At 41.8% G+C, this 17138-nt stretch overlaps 1 protein-coding gene across 5 annotated transcripts in view; it reads left to right on the forward strand.

Annotated features, from left to right (window-relative positions):
- The window catches only part of KCNH7 (potassium voltage-gated channel subfamily H member 7), a 466148-nt gene that overhangs the window by 416769 nt on the left and 32241 nt on the right, over positions 1-17138 (forward strand). For 3 of the 5 annotated variants that reach the window (XM_061608623.1, XM_061608625.1, XM_061608626.1), the window contains 3 exons: positions 44-249; positions 3168-3267; positions 11511-11762. In XM_061608623.1, the coding sequence (XP_061464607.1) occupies positions 44-249; positions 3168-3267; positions 11511-11762 (558 nt within the window). The remainder of the gene's footprint in view (positions 1-43; positions 250-3167; positions 3268-11510; positions 11763-17138) is intronic. The other 2 variants (XM_061608627.1, XM_061608624.1) reach the window with 1 other exon arrangement.

Below are 17138 nucleotides of genomic sequence, written 5' to 3' on the forward strand. Positions count from 1 at the left end.
ATTTCTGTGTCTTCTTTTTTTACCCTCCCCATTGTTGCTGCAGGCAAAAATGATATTTTTGGAGAGATGGTACATCTTTATGCAAAACCAGGGAAGTCCAATGCAGATGTGAGAGCTTTAACTTACTGTGATCTGCACAAAATCCAACGAGAAGACCTGTTAGAAGTTTTGGATATGTACCCTGAATTCTCCGATCTTTTTCTCACCAATCTAGAGCTCACTTTCAATTTGAGGCATGAAAACCTCAAAGTACGTGAAGTGTAATGTTCAATTTGAGGCATGAAAACCTCCTTTCACTAATGAATATGTTGTGGTTAATGGATTTAAGACAGCATGAGAAGTAAATCAGTCTGACAGAAACGAAGTTGACAGAATGACAAAGATTAGCAACAACAACAACCCCCCAAAAAGTGGCTGCAGGAGGTTATTTTTTTCCTCTTTGGGTTTTTTTTTTATTTTAGCACTAGGGCATGGAAAATGTGATGCTTTTTCAAACACATACACAGAAATGTGAAAATGCTTGTTGAAACAAATGGTGATAGAACAATAGTATCCTAGCAGGGAAAAGTATAACAATTAAGCTAACAAGAAATTAAAAAAAAATAGGTCACTTTGATTCAGATTATTAAAATAAGTCATCCCTTTTCGAGTGGCGTTTAATCCCACTAAAGTCAGTAGCTCTAAAGATCTTAATAGCTCTGGAGCGGTACCTTGGTTATCATGCTAGCCATATTTTCCTTATCACCTGTGGTTCTTTATTTATTTATTACATTTATATCCCATCTTTCCTCCAAGGAGCAAAAGGTGGCATACATGGTTCTCTCCCTCCTCATTCCAGCCACACAACCCCATGAGGTAGGTTCGGCTGAGAGACAGTGACTGGCCCAAGGTCACTCGGTCACTTTCAGGGATGAGTGGGGATTTGAATCCTGGTCACCCAGGTTCTAGTCAGGCATTCAGTAACTACTACACCATACTACCTCTCTTAATGCGTCAAAGAGGAAAACACCATATTATCTTTCTTCTTCCTAGTTGCCATCCTATCTGTTTCTAGTTGCAGTCTGGGGCTAACTTGGCAATCCATGAGGCATAATGAGGCAGCTGCCTCAGGTGGCAAATTTTAGATGTCATTAAATAACATCAAGTTTCCCATCTGTCTGCTTGTTTGTTGATTTATTTTGCAGTAAACAAGTGCCACTTGGATTGGCTGGCTCAGTCACCAAAACCAGAACACCTTGGGCTGGCAGTGTTGCAGCTCAGTGGAGCAGGAGAGGAAGATCAGCCAGTACCAGCATTAACAGCAGAGCTCAATCAAACTAAATTAGAGTGAGGAATAGAAAGGGTTTCTAATATTATCTCCTTGGTTTGGTCCTATCCTTATCAGGATGAGAAGGCATTTTGTTGATTTGGAATTTTTATGCTGCAATCCTGTACACACTTATAGGGGGCAGAGGTAAGCCCCATTGAATACAGTGGGACTTACAAGTAAGCATGCATAAGTTTGCACTGTTAGAGACAGAAGTGCTGTGTCCGGGTCAGGGGTTGGCGACCCAATAGAAGAAGGTTTGGCAATGGCCAGAGGGCACAGGGTACTGAATGGAGACAGCATTTGAAACCTTCCATTTATCCCTGCAGTACAAAAAAGTTCTAGATACATTATGATTTTTTAAAAAAAACTTTTTTAAAAATTAAGGCATGACCCACTCTCCCATAGGAGGGTATCATCATAATATTCATCTGAGCCCTCTTCTCCCATCAGAGATCATGGGGTTGAACTGCACACTCTATGATCCCTGGCTGTAAATGGCACTAACAGTATCATTTACATTTACAGCCAATGAGAAGCCCATCAAGCCTCTTAATTCCGACAGGAAGGAGAGCCCTGCCGAGCCTCTCCTGTTCATCTACAGATCCCTCTATAGCCTTCTACCGGCTTTCTGAACACAAAGGGATGGGGGACACTTAGCATCAGAGTAAATCCCAAAAGAAGGTGACGTGAGTTTGCAATATGGATGCAAAGTGAAGATTCTTTCCCCTTGCAAGCAATGAAGGGCTTAGATGAGCATTAAACCATAAGTGATTATCCAAATTCACTTTCTGTAATATCCTGTCAACTGGATAATTTTACCATAGATCCATACCCAATCAGAAATCCAGAGAAGCAGACCGGCTGTAAAATTCCCATAAGGCCAAAGAGTCTGTGGCCCTCCAGATGTAGTCAATCTATAGCTCTCATCGTTCTTGACCATTGGCCAGAAATGCTAACTGTGGCTGATGGGATTCTGGAGGCCTATGGGTTCCCCATCTCTTTTGGAAGTGGTCATCTATATTTACCGAAACAGATGGTGTGTTCATTTACCATTTACAGCCAATGAGAAGTCTGTCAAGTGGTGTGTTCATTTACCATTTAGTAAATGGTCATCTGTAGCTACACAGAAAATGGAAAACTACTGGGGCATATCATTCAGGTGGGGGATTGACTATTTAAATACATGCCATTGTTCACACACAACACTTTCTTTCCACACACAAAACAAGAAAGTTAAAGCAAAAGCAAGCCTATTACTTTCTCCCTGATTGTTGTATAAAATAAAGAAGGGGCAGCCAAAAGAAAAAGAGCCAATTTCAGCTATGGAAATAATATCTCAATTCAGCTAAATCAGAGAAGGAAGAGCTAGAAAGATAAACCAGAGTGTGTCATTTACTGGCTTTATTGCTATACAATGTAACTTTTATCACCATTTCTGTGTAATTAAACATCATAGCTAATTATAATCAGCTACTACATTACTCCCTGCAACAATACACATCCCACAAGGGGTTGTTTTCACATTTTTCTCCACCGAACTTGTTTCTGAGAACACACACACTGGTGAAGAAAAATGATTGGTACATAAAAATCATAAATTATTATTCTGAGTACAAGATGAAAAAGGCACTTTAATTAACATTCACACACACACATTAACTTTCTTCTTTTGAAACCTTCTTTTAAAATCTATCTGCTCTCCAATACCACTCATAAACATCATTCAAATTATGAACCTTACCAAGAAAACAATTTATTTTTCTTCTGCTTATTTTTAAAAATGTGAACTTGTAAACAGTTGTGTAAAGAAAAACAGAAAGAGTCTAATCTATCACATCTGGATATCTCACTTATCAAGGCTGAACACACAATAAGGCCGCAAACCACTAACGATTCAGATGGTGACAATGGCAAACTCCGAAGAAGGAAATTCTCTTTTGAAAGTGAAATTGATAAAGGTAATTCCTTTTTAAGATATAGAATTATGTTCTTGAAAAGATCACAGAGGGCTATATCCAACAAAGTCATACTCAGAGTAGACCCACCAAAATCAATGGGACATGTCTAATTTAAGTCCACTTTTTTCAGTGGGTCTGCCAATGTTGAGTATGACTTAGTTGGCTACAACCCAAACAAACTACTCAACCAAGATGTATAAATGCAATGTTGTTCATAGGGTTTATATGTCACTGTTCAAAGCTTATAGAGATGCTAGCGTGGCTTAATCTGACAACAATTGCTCACTGACCTTAAGATGTGAAGATCTTCTCAGTTATCCTAAACTTGGGAGTAAGGAACCTTAGGTACAGGTCTTTGGCCCTTGGAAGTCTCCCCAAGACATGCCCCTCCCTAGACCACACCCTCCCTGGCCCTGTTCTATGCCCTCCTGAAGAGCTTTTGCCTGGCTGGATTTCGTCCTTGAACTGTGATAATTATTGTTATTGGATGGGGAGGGTGTGTATCTGTCTGTCTGTCTGTCTGTATACCTCTGATTTTTCTGCGAAAAAGACAAATAATTGGGTGTTAGAACAAATTAAACCAGAACTATCACTCGAAGCTAAAATGATGAAGCTGAGGTTATCATACTTTGGACACATAATGAGGAGACATGGTCCACTAGAAAAGAAAATAATGATGGGAGAAAACAAGGGAGTAGAAAAAGAGGACGGCCAAACAAGAGATGGATTGATTCCACAGACCTGAACTTACAAGATCTGAACAGGGTGGTTTAAACAGATGCTATTGGACGTCACTGATTCATAGGGTCATCATAAGTCATAATCTACTTGAAGACATATAACAACAACAAGAATGTAGCTTACTATTTGAAGTAAGAGTTCCATTGTTGCTCCGCCCATCTTTGCATCCAGCCTTGCCCACCACTGGGTTGGTCATGCCAAAATGCGGCCCTCTGATTGAAAAAGGTAGCCCACCCTGCCCTAAACAGCACTCAGAATTCTGGTTCCAATCCAATGCTTTTTCATGCAATACAATTTTTTTACTATGGCATAATCCTGATTCTAAACAGTAATTTGAGGCCCTGCTGAATTGCTGATACTGTATAAATAATCTCTTCCAAGTTACAGAGCAATCCTGTGTTCTAGAGAACTAAGTCTTTGGCTCAGTGTCCTGTCGTTTCACAAAATGACATTACCTTTCCATCAAAGAGGCATCTTTGAAGCACAAAGCCAAGAGTGACAACAAATCTGTCAAGAAGATGCCCCCATGAAATATTTAAGCTGCTCTTCGTGCATGCACACCCACCCACACATACAGAGTCTGTTGACAGAGGTAACTTGCCTAAATGACCTTTGCATTTCATATGAGAAAACATATTTTGCCACCTGAAGGAGAAAGGCTAACCTTTTAGTCCATGCCCACTATGAAATTTTTAGCTGCTGCTTCAGAGCAGCCAATGAATGGTTTTCAGGATTTCAGACTTCAAAATACAAGACAGTGCTGGTCTTCTAGCAAGACCAATGGAAATTCATGAGAAGTAACACCAAATGTTTCGCTGCTCTCGGTATAATCAGATTTCAGAGTGGAGTAGTACAGCATGAAACAAATACATGAAAAAAGCAAATAAACCCTTAAAACAGACTAAAAATGTGCTCAGTTGAAACCATAAAATCTGTTTCAATACCATAGTCCTGCCTGGGAGTTGAGGTCTGCCAGGGAGGCCCTTCTTAGAATCCTACCCATAGGACAGATACATCATGTGGTGATGCGCACATGTGCCTTTTCCGTGATGGTGCCCTGGCTTTGAAACTCCCTGCTTTTTAGAAAGCTGCCTTATACCAAGTCAGACCATTGGTCCACCTAGGTCAGTATTATCTACACTCTCCAGGGTTTTAGACAGGAGTCTTTTCCCACCCATACCTGGAGATGCCAGGGTGTGTGTGTAACTCTGGGATTTTTCACATGTATAATAAGCTTAGTTACAATAAGGATTTGGGGTACCCTTCTATCCCTTTGAGCTCCATGCTCCGAGAGAAATGGGTTTCTTTTTACTGCTTGTATTTTTCTTCCACCTGCTCATGAGTAGTGCCTCTTTGAAATCTTTATTTTCCTTCTTTCCAGTTATCAAGATACAGGCATTAATCTTAGCTTTTCTTCCTGCTAAAGTGTTAAACACGACGTGGCCCTTATTTTATCCCCCACTCCACATTAGCCTCATCTGGTTGTTACCATAGCAACTTCTTTCTGCAGTAGCTTCCTGCACAATTTAGACCATATCCACAGTTCTTTTATCCTTAATCTCCAGTACCTCAGCCACTAATTTGCCAAGAGTAGAACAATAAATTCAACGTTACAAGTCTACTTCATGAGAAATCTTTACTCTGTATTAAAGCAAGGGTACTAAGAATGCCTTAATCAAATCAAATCTGACTTCTTTGAAAACCAAGTCAAAACACAGAGATGAATTCAGATCCTGCTACAGCCTTGCCTCTTCCATGGCATCCCCTACTTATGTGTAATTTTGTCATTCCTGAACTTTTTACTGAAGGGACTCTCCAGCATTGCTTCGGCTGCATTCAGATAGCAGTTTATTCCATTTGCTTGTCATTTTCTTACCTGATAATTTCCTATTTTATTTGACCTTTCACATGACATAAAAGCCACTTATGGAAATCTAGTGGAATATAGTGGAAGTTTAGCACTTATTTCGTGTTGTTTCCAGGAAAAAACAGTTTGCAGCCATATTATCCTAGAAAATTGCAAGAGTAAAATGACAAAATTTGGGGCTGTATGCCAGCACACAGTTTCCTACCATACCTGCCATTTTCATGGGGGAATCATGGGGGAACAAAAATGCACATGTGTGGTAAGGGCGGGGGAGTAGCACCATGTCCAACAGCAATAAGTGTGAATGAAATTTAGCACAACATGGCGGTATATTGGTCAAAAAGTCACAGTTCCATAATGCAACAGGTACTGCAGTGTGAAAGGAATGTTAGAAATCAGGACAGAAGCACTACCATAATAATCAGAAAAACTCACGCAATAATGTATGAATACAGCCTTGGTCTTGCTTTATGATCTACTAAAAAACCCAGAATGATATGGAAAAGAGCAGTAGGTATGAGCTTATGGCATTGGTACACTAGCTTCTACACACACTCAGAGACCCTCTGAATCCTCCATCTAGGCAAGCAAGAGTTATCAGAGTTCAAGGCAGAGCTTGGAAGTAACTCGTTAGAAATAACGAGTTACTTGTAATTCATTACTTTTTAAAATAACGAGTGGATAACTTCATTACATTTTACTAGTAATAGAATGACTAGTAATTTCCCTACTTTTTAGCAGCAATCATAACGTTTCCATTGTTATGTTTGGACGTTGCTTGAAGGGGAGCAAGCGGAAGTCTTCTGTTCCTGTGATTGGTGGACAGAAGACATGTGCTTCACACTAGGCTTCTGCGCAGCCTTGCTGTTCCCTCGTACTCTGTGTTAGGAGGCACGAGGGAGGAGGTGAAGAGGCAGAGGGTGGTGGAGTGCAGGAAAGAGAAAAAATGGATGGTGGAGGAGAAAGCCAGGGCAAGGATGACAGAGGAGAAAGCAGCAGCAGAATGGAGGTGAGTGACGATGGTGTATGTGTGTGTGTGTGTGTGTGTGTTACCCTCCACCCCTGCTCTCTCCCCCACTCGCTCAATCGCCCTGCCCCCCACCCCCATTCTCTCTCCCCCACCTGCCCTTCCCACTCACTCAATCACCCTGCCCCCCACCCCGCTCTCTCCCTGTCTGCCTTCCCCACTGACTCAAACGCTCAATCGCCCTGCCCCATTCTCTCCCCCCGCCTGCCTTCCCCGCTCGCTCAATCGCTCAATCACCCTGCCCCCACTCTCTCCCCCCCACCTGCCTTCGTTGCTGGCTCAGTCGCTCAATCGCCCTGCCCCCCCATTCTCTCCCCTACCTGCCTTCCCCGCTGGCTCAATCATTCAATCACCCTGCCCCCCTTCCTCCACTCTCTCCCCCTACCTGCCTTCCCTGCTGGCTCAATCGCTCAATCGCCCTGCCTCCCATTCTTTCCCCCCGCCTGCCTTCCCCACTGGCTCAGTCGCTCAATCAACCTGCCCCCCCCGCTCTCTCCCCCGCCTGCCTTCCCTGCTGGCTCAATTGCTCAATTGCCCTGCCCCCCCACCCCTGCTCTCCTTCCCGCCTGCCTTCCCCACTGGCTCAATCGCTCAATCACCCTGCCTTCCCACCCCCAGTCTCTTCCCCGCCTGCCCTCCTCGCTCAATCGCTCTGCCCCCCACCCCTGTTGTCATTATTTTAGTCTTCTTGATGTTCAGCTGTAGTCCTGCTTTTGTGCTTTCCTCCTTAACTTTCATTATCATCATGGTCTGTGGGTGGGTAGGAGACAACAAGGGAGAAGATGGAGAGTGAGACAGGGTGGAGTGGAGAAAACAATTGTTTTAAAAAATGGAATGGAGGGAAAAAGGAGCCGGAGGGCAAGAACAAAGGAGGAGAAGGAGGCAGCAGCAGAATAGAGATAAAGAACTGTGGAGGTGAAAGATGACGTGTCTGTGTGTGCACAAAGTGGCCTCCACCACCCTCTCTGGGTATTGTGCTGCATTTGCACAGTATTTTAACTTGTTTGCATCTCAGGGGAAAATGTTTGCTTGGGTGAGTGTCCCTTAGTCGGTGGCAGGGCAGGGTCTGGGAGGTGGTTAAGTGACAGAGATTATGCCTGCTGGCTGAGGGGGGAGTTGCACTTGGTTTGATGTGCAAAGATCTGAGTAGTGGCCTCAGCCTTCCTCCCCACCTCCCTTACCAACAAAGAGACCACCATTGCTATCTTATGGATAAAAAGAATTTTTCTACTACTGTATGTGTGTGTTTATTTTTAACGTTGTTTTAGGCTATTTAGTTGTGCAGCAGCCAAGGCCAGCACCTTGTAGGTGTTTTTTTGAAAAAGTAACTGAAATGTAACTGTAGCGATTACTTTTGAGAAAAAATAAAATAATCAGTTACTTTCAAAGCAGTTGTAATTGTAACAGTAATTACTACTTTTTGGACCATGTAACTGTAACTGTAATTTATTACTTTTTAAAAGTAATCTTCCAAGCTCTGGTTCAAGGACATATTCCGGCCTAACAAAAACACTAAAAGAGGGTGTGAAACAAGGCAGTTGGGGTGTGGGGTGTGGAAAGAGGGTGTGCTGGGGAGGGAGGTGGCCTGGCAAGAGCCCCAAGGGGCAAAATAGAGAGGCCTGGTCCCTTGTTCTGAGGTTCCCCATCCCTCCTATATCACTTGAACTCAGAAATTATGCAGGATGCATACAGGCCCCTGCGTGCACTTCCCTCTCCCCTCTGATCATGCTCCAGTTTCAGCACAGAGATCCTGGTTTGTTTAAAGCAGAGATCCCCATTATGTCCAGAACTGGGAATGTTGGTTGACTATCCAGGATATTCCAGTATTCAATTTTGGCCAATTTCCTAGTTAGTAAACACATGAGATAAGAACTCCCTGTTTCAGATATAACAGAGCTCTGTATAAGCAAACCAGGATCTCTGCACCAAAGCTGTCACATGAGGGGAGGAGCATGGGAGGAACATGCAGACTTGATGCTTGTTCCTAGCATTATAAACCATGGTTTGTGAAACTGGGCATGTTGTGTCCAAAGGACTGCACCACAGAAAAGGAAATAAATTTCATAGTACCAAATTTAAAATTGTGCATCTAGGGACAAACAGTAGACATTTTTGCTATCACCTGAGAACTCATCAGTGGAGGTGCTATTCCCATTGCCAGTAGGATTGAGCTGCCAGTCGGTTGACTTTTGTGCATGGAATAGGAGGATGTCATTTTGGTTTTTTGCCTCAGGCAGCAAAATGTCTTGGGCTAGCCCTACCTGCATCGAGTCATGATGAAGAAGGAGGAAAGAGGCCTTCATGATCACAAGAGGACTATGAGCGACCAGGGTGGTGATGCAGCTGGAAACAGAGCCAATTCAGTTCCTGGAAGCATTAGACAAGGCATTTCTTTCAAGGGAGCATTAGTAAAGCAAGGACTGTTGCTTGTGGTGCAGCTACATCTAGAACATTGTGTCCGTTCTTTCTTTTGGAGAGAGGTGTCTGGGGAGGGGCTGAATTCCCATTTCCATCCTTGATTGTGAGCATAAGGACTGACAGAATCCAGAAATGGAATATAGAGACTAGGCATGCTAGCAAAGAAGTGAGAAATGAAATGTTTATGATCAAGAACATTGTGGGTTTAAAAAAACAATTACTAGAATATGAACATTTAACAGCTTTGAATTAGAAATCATAACAATGTTCTTCTTGGTCCCAGTCCTATACCCCTTTAATTGAGAGTTATCAATCAATCAATCAATCAATCTTTATTACAGTCAATGGCCAGAATGAAAACTACATAAAACATATTCTCCAAAAGATGTAAAATATGTCAGATAGAGTAAAATTGAGTGAGATAACATGAAATAAATAAAATATAATTGTTTGAATATCAATATTACAGAGTCATAATCATGATCATATTTCAAACTCCAGAAAAGGAGATTATAAGATTATAAAATGGCTGGAATTCCTGATCCATTTTACATGCTGCAGCACAAAATTTAGCTACACTAAGAAAAGTGGCTGCATTTTGATCAGAGAGATCATAAAATGCATCCAATGGTCCCAGCAGTTTTAATAAAAGAGGTTTAATTATCCCACTGTGTCTGTGTTGGAATTGCATTTTAACATGTTTTTACAGATGTATTATTATTATTTATTTTATTATTATTTATTAAATTTATATACCGCCCGACTAGCGATAGCTCTCTGGGCGGTGTTTTGTATTAATATGTTTTTAAAGATGTTTTAATATATTTTAAAGTCTGTTTTTATGATGTTTTAGAGTGTTTTTAATGTTTTTGTTTGCCGCCCTGGGCTCCTATTGGGAGGGTGGGATATAAATTTAATAAATAAATAAATAAAGATTTCTGCGGTTTGCGGTAGAAAAGACAATACAGAAGAACATGGGTCACCAGTTCAATCTCTCCAGAATCACAAGAATGCTTACGTTCACAATAGGGTAGTTTTTTGGGGGGGAGAATCTTGTCTCCTAAACTGCTGAGGGAAGGACATTAAAGTGCGCCAGTGTGAAGGCTCTGCAATGCTTTTGGAGAGTGCATAAAGATAGTTAGCTGGTTTATTTGGCTGGAGTGCTCTGTCAAGGTATAATTGGAGGTTGACCCTAGATGGGTTGAGCCTAGGTAGTGTTGGCATTCAACATCTACAATACATTGTGTGAGAGTCACTCTGGCCATTTAATCCAGGGAAAGTCCATTTAGTTGAAGCTTTTGGAGCAGGGTTTGCTTCCATAGCTGAATGGAAATCATCACATAGTTAATGAAGCTAGACCAGTCAGAAAGAAGATTAACTTCAGCTAGAAGTTAAACATGACAAACCAGGCCCTGGATTCAACCTTCTGGAGTCAACCTGTATGGATATGGCACCATTAGAGATGCAACAAGGCACTTGAAGGATAGCCCTCAAAAATTTAGACTGAACTGCTTCCAGGGGTGTAAAACTGGAGTAGGAGCCAAGTTCTGTGCCATACACAAGCTGGATAAGTGATTTAGACTCAAACCACTTTATTGCAATGAACTCAGAACTTTCTTAAACAGGCCTAGAGATTGGGGTGAAGGTCACACAGCATCACATTCCAGAATCAACATTGGGATTGCCAACATAGGACCTTGCTTAAAGATTACACTTGGCAGAATTAAGTTCAGTTATAATGAATGGAAATCAGATGGAAAAATCTCTCCAGCATACTACTACAAACTAGCATTGAGACTCTCATAGTAAACCATACCCTAAATAAATCTTGTACACTAGCAATATCTTAACATTTCTGTTGGACATATGCAAAGGAGGAGAAAGAGACAGATTAGGAATTCTTTGTGCAAACACATTTTCTTCTTGTCCACATTTTATCCCTTTATTTGTACACACCAGATTGTTTGGGGGGTTTTAAAGCTCAGGGATGCCACTTGAGACCAATGCAGAAGTGAATCACAGGATCTGCTAGAGGAAATAAATTTTAAATCGTTAGCCTCTCTCTATAACAAGACATAAAGTAACATTATCTCTGGCACAAACTTGTTAAATGGCATAATCACTTCTCCCCTTCTTCCCCAAGGACATGACTAAATTGCATATTATTGACTATAATGATTTCTTCTTTAGCAGACTATGACAAAGACAATGAAGATTCAGTGGATAACATCAGACATTATCAGGACACCAAGAAACATTTTGAGGAGAAAAGAAGCAGGTCATCGTCTTTTGTGTCATCCATTGATGATGAGCAGAAACCTTTGTTCTCTGGGATCATAGGCTACCCATCTGTCCTGGGAAAGGCTGCAGTGCTGGAGTTTGAGGAGATGATGCATACAACAGGAAGAATCCAAACTAACAAAAGAAGTCATTCTTGTAAAGGTAATCCATCTAGAATTAGCGGCCTGTGACAAATTATACAGTAACATGTTTTTTAACTTTGCAATTAAACATTTATTTAATTTCCATCCCGTTTGCTCAACTTCTTAACATGCTGCTAGTTAATCCCATCAAGCATGGGCTGTTGTAATCAATTATTCCCTTCAAAAGGCATGACTGATTTGCAGTGTCTGTTTATCTGTCAGTTTGATTCCATTCCTTCTGCAATTTTTGGTTTTATTGTGTCATTTATGTTTCTGTATATGTTAATAGTGTTTTATCTAATTTATTTATTTATTTATTGTATTTGCATACCGCCCCATAGCCGAAGCTCTCTGGGCAGTTTACAGTAACTAAAAACATTAAAAACAAATATACAAATTTAAAACACATCTTTTAAAAACAATTTAAAACACAATTTAAAAAAATTAAAACAATTTGAAAAGCACATGTTAAAATGCCTGGGAGAAGAGGAAAGTCTTGACCTGGCGCCGAAAAGATAACAGTGATGAAATTTGTGAAAATTTTGTAGCATTTTCCATTTTTTTAAAAAAAATGCTTATGAAAGTTCTCCAACATTTTAGTGAGAATTTCTCCTACTGAACACATTTTTGTATGCAGTTTTGACTAATGTACACATTTTTGCAAGCAATTGCTCCTAATGTAATGCAATTGTGTATGTTATTTCCACCAATATATTCATTTTTACATTCTCCCCTAACATAGGCATTTTTGCAGACATTGCTTAGTTGGAAAATTGCATCACAAAATTTGGATAAGTGCAAATTTTGAAGGATGACTGTGTTTTGGTCCTTATGTTTTGGGAAGTGCAAATTTGATACATTCAGCTTTAAATGCGAACTGAATCAAATTTCTTGCCCATCCCTACACTGGAGACAGGAACAAAGGGGTCACCGGAGACCAGCCCAATTTATTCTGGTTTCCTCCTTATCTTCCTCCTTTGCAAAGATACTGTGGGCAGTTAAACAATGCTATAGTAAAAATACTGGCAGGGCTCTGCCTCTGCCTTCTCCTACTGACCGGCTTCCCATGTCCAAAGGTGCCTGCAAAAGAGATATAAATCTACAGGGGCCAGCCAAAGAAAAAAACCCCTCAGGATCATCACCACCCTATCTGTCCTGTGAGAATATTCCTGCTTGACTCCAAATACAGTGATCAGTTTTGCCCATTCCATACTTGCTGCCATATATTCAAGGATATATCATGTGGGCAGGCAGGATGTAGTGGAAATTCCCATGTCAGTCCCACTGGCCACCAGGAAAGTGTGTTACATGATCTGTCCATCCCACACAATACAGCCCTTTCAGACATTACTTGTACAATACCTGGTCATGGGAAAATTGCAGCCAAATCATTAATGTGCCAATGGAACCTTAGATCCAGAGTGTCAAGGAGACACCCATTAATAATGTCCAGAGGAATGAGTGGTAGTTTAAGGGATCAGGGAACTGGGGCTCATTCCCCTTGCCCCAATCGTTTCTAGAGAGCAACAGCAATACCGTCTTGCATAACGCTGCAGTGGCACCAACCTTTATTCACAATTAACAGATGAAAGATCTTCTTAACTGTGTGGGGGGAAGTCAGAGGAGAGTTAAAATTAACAAGATTGGATTGCAAGCAGTTTTCAGGCTAGTTAACACAACCTTAAAGGAAACTTAAAAAAAATAAAGTAAGAAAATACTGCCTTGAGTGGAGAAGTGTTGCCAAAAATGGGAAAGAAGCCTTGCATTGTTTCTTCTTTTCCTAAGGGGCTATAGTTACAATATGTGGATAAGCACTCGCTTCATTCCAGGTAAATGTATATAGGATTCAGCATAGGTCTTATGTCTGGATACAGTAATTAGGTCGCTGATAGCAAAAAAACCACAACGAATGTGTGCACTGTGGGTGTCCCGTTCAGAGCCGAAAGAATGAGGCTGGAGTGTGTGTGCAAGTAAATCTCGTTTTATTAGAGTAATGGATACATCAAAGGCATTGCGCTTCATAGGAAATCCTACACTAACTCACTAAAGTCCCTAACTATACTCTAGACATGCTCTGCAGCGTGTGAAGGAAGTTGACTCAACGACCCCCCACTGGGAGCGGCAGGCTTATATAGGAAATGTTTTCGAACGTAATCTCTGACTCCTTCATAATTCCTGTCTTTGCCCTGTCCGTTTCTCGCGGCGACGGGAATGAGGAGACAGGGGACGCGCATCCAACAGCTCATCTGAAGACACCTGCTCCCGAGTAACAGGCTCGAGGTCAGGGAGCGGTGCCACGCTGGAATCCTCCTGGGAACTGCTTGGAAAAGGAGGAGCTGGCACTGACTCTGAAGCTTCCTTCCCCAAGTCCTCTGCATCAACTGGGGGCGGTGCGCTCGGCTCCTCAGAAAGGGCGTTACTCGTGGGAACTGGCTGAAGAGCAGGCTGCCCCCCTCCCGCACGATGCTGCTCAGACACAACAATCCCCAACTCTGCTTCTTCTGGCTGTGGAGGTGCCTGAAACTCATGCCTCCCCCCTTCCTGTCCCTTCTGAGTTGGCTGCAGCGCAACAGTGGGCAATGATAGCTCTACAATACTACCTCCAACTCTTTGAAAAACTAATTTCTGTTAATAGCCTCAGTGGCATAAGAGAGTTAGGCTTTCACCTCCAAATGCAGATAAAATAATAGACATAATCAGATATTCAGGTTCAAATGTGTGTGGGGATAAAGTAAAGAAGGGAAGGGGACAGGGGACCTTCATCACTGAGGAGAATTCTATGTGTGTTCACCTGAATACACTTTAGACTTCCCCTTCAGAATTTCGTGGTGAATGCAAGAAGGTGTGAAATGGAGCTGGTGTGCATGGGGATGTTGGGGCTTGGCCTTGCACATATGCCACCAGTCTTTCTCCCCACTTGAAGTCCATATATTTAAGTTGAATCCCTAAACAGGGCTAATCTAGTTGTATCATTCAGAGTGCAAGTGGCTTGAGCTTCCCTATGTTATTTTGGCTGCATCATTACAACATTTTTTAAATTATCCACTTGCCTTGCTTGATTTAGGGCCAAACTTGATGATACATTAGAGGTCATAGAAATCAGATTTCCCATTTCTTCAAATACATCAGAAGTAGCTACAAGAAGGAGGAACTGATTCAGATGAAGATCAAGATGACAGGGAAGAGGATTTTTAACCTGACAGGACAAATTGCAGTTTCAGGAATTGGGGGAGGGGGAGGGATATCCTCTTAAAGCACTGTGTACCAGTCGAAACTAGGGCCTCCCATGGCTGCTCTGTGTGTGTGTGTGTGTGTGTGTGTGTGTGTGTGTGTGTGTGTGTGTGTGTGTGTGTGTGTGTGTGTGTGTAGAGAGAAGGGAGGTCATCCATCCTGTCATGTAAGATTGCTAAAAATCCATGTTTTCCTTGTTCCATCTTGTCTCCGGTAGTTCAAACTTGAACCTCCATACTCGGATTAAACTTTCCCCCTATCCATACTTGTAGGCATGTCCTTTTTTGTATACTTTGTTTTTTTGCTGTTTGCTCGCCTCTGCCCTCCCCCATGCCTTCTGTGAGCTCACAAAGAGTGTTTGGCTTGTTACAAACTCCCTCTTCCTCCTCTCTCTTCTCCCAGGAAGCAGGAGGCATGGAAGGAGGTGGAGTGAGAACCACCCACATGGAAAACAGGAGGTCAAAGCAACTGGGCTCCCTTGTTAGCAATGGGTTGTGATTGGTCTTTTTTTCCTTTTCAGAGTATACCTGGTATGAGAAAATCCAGATTAAGGGAGGGGAAGTACGGAAAGGCAGTGACTGGAGGAGAATGTCCTCCAATGATATGGATGAGAGTGAATTAATGGAGATACAAGGGGCTTACATTACAGATTAAGTGGAAGTATGGATGACCCAGAGCTTGGAAGAATACTTTTAAAAAGGAATAAATTACAATTACTGTTACATGGCCTCAAAAAGGAATAAATTACCATTACAATTAGAATTGCTCTGAAAGGAATTGATTACCATTATTCAAAAGTAATCACTACAATTCTAGTTAATTACATTTAAAAAAACAGTGCCTACAAGGTGCTGGCCTTGGCTGCTGCACACCTAAGTACCCTAAAACAACATTAAAAATAAACACACACAAACACAGTAGGTAGCACAAATTGTTTTTATCCATAAGATAGCAGTGGTGGTCTCTCTGCTGGTAAGCGAGGCAGAGAGGGAGGCAGAGGCCACTGCTCAGATCTTTGCGCATCAAACCAAGTGCACACACACACACACAGCCAGCAAGCGACATCTCTCTCATTCAACTACCCCCGGACACTGCCCTGCCACCAACTATTGCACACCCATCCAAGCAAACATTTTTCCCTGGGGTGCAAAAAAGTTAAAATACTACAAATGCAACAAAGTAGCCAGGGAGGGTGGTGAAGGCCACTAAGCACCCCAAGTGCAAACACAGTATTCACACACACACACAAACATCTTCATCTCTCACCTCCACAGTTCTTCATCTCCATTTCGCTGCTGCCTCCTTCTCTTTCATTCACGTCCTTGCCCTCCAGCTGCTTTCCTTCTTCACTCCATTCTTCTCCACCACCGTCCATTTTTTAAACAATTGTTTTCTCCACTTCACCCCTGTCTTGCTCTCCATTCTCCTCCCTTGTCTCCTCCTAAACACCCACAAAGCATGAGGGAAGAGCGATGCTGTACAGAAGCCCAGTTTGAGGCACATGATTTTCATCCATGAATCAGAGGAGCAGAAGTCTTTCCATGCTCCCCTACCCAGTAATACCCCAAAGTAATGCTGGAAACATTAGAATTGCTCCTCAAAAGTAATAAAATTACTTCTCATTCTATTACAAAAAATGTAAAGAAATTACCCACTCGTTCCTCAAAAAGTAATAAATTACAAGTAATTCATTTTTGTAACTAATTACTTCCAAGCTCTGGGATGAGCACAGAAGGGGAGGACAGGAACAATGGAAGATCTTCAATATCTGCTGTAGTTGTCAGTCTGTGAAATTAACCAGGAAATCTAAGACCCAATTTCTCTTATTAATGACAACTTGTTGCTTCACCCCTTGGGAAATCTCATGCTTCATTCTTGGGCAGCTAAGTTACATTTGATTTTATGCATCGAATACACGTTAAGGCATCATAAAACTACTGAAAATTAATAAAAGTGAAAGAGATTTATTTAACCAACAGCCATTCCTCCTACTGCCCCCACCCCACACTATGACTTAACAGGGAAATGCTGTCATACTGTAACTTGGATTTAGGGCACAATTCTGCAAATTCTGCTCGTTGGCAGGCTTATGAGTGACTTATGAGGAATTATTATCCAAACACATACATTATGTCTTAATTTAGCATAACACACCACCATACCA

Source organism: Rhineura floridana, chromosome 2 (genome assembly GCF_030035675.1).
Source record: "Rhineura floridana isolate rRhiFlo1 chromosome 2, rRhiFlo1.hap2, whole genome shotgun sequence".
Lineage (NCBI taxonomy): Eukaryota > Metazoa > Chordata > Lepidosauria > Squamata > Rhineuridae > Rhineura > Rhineura floridana.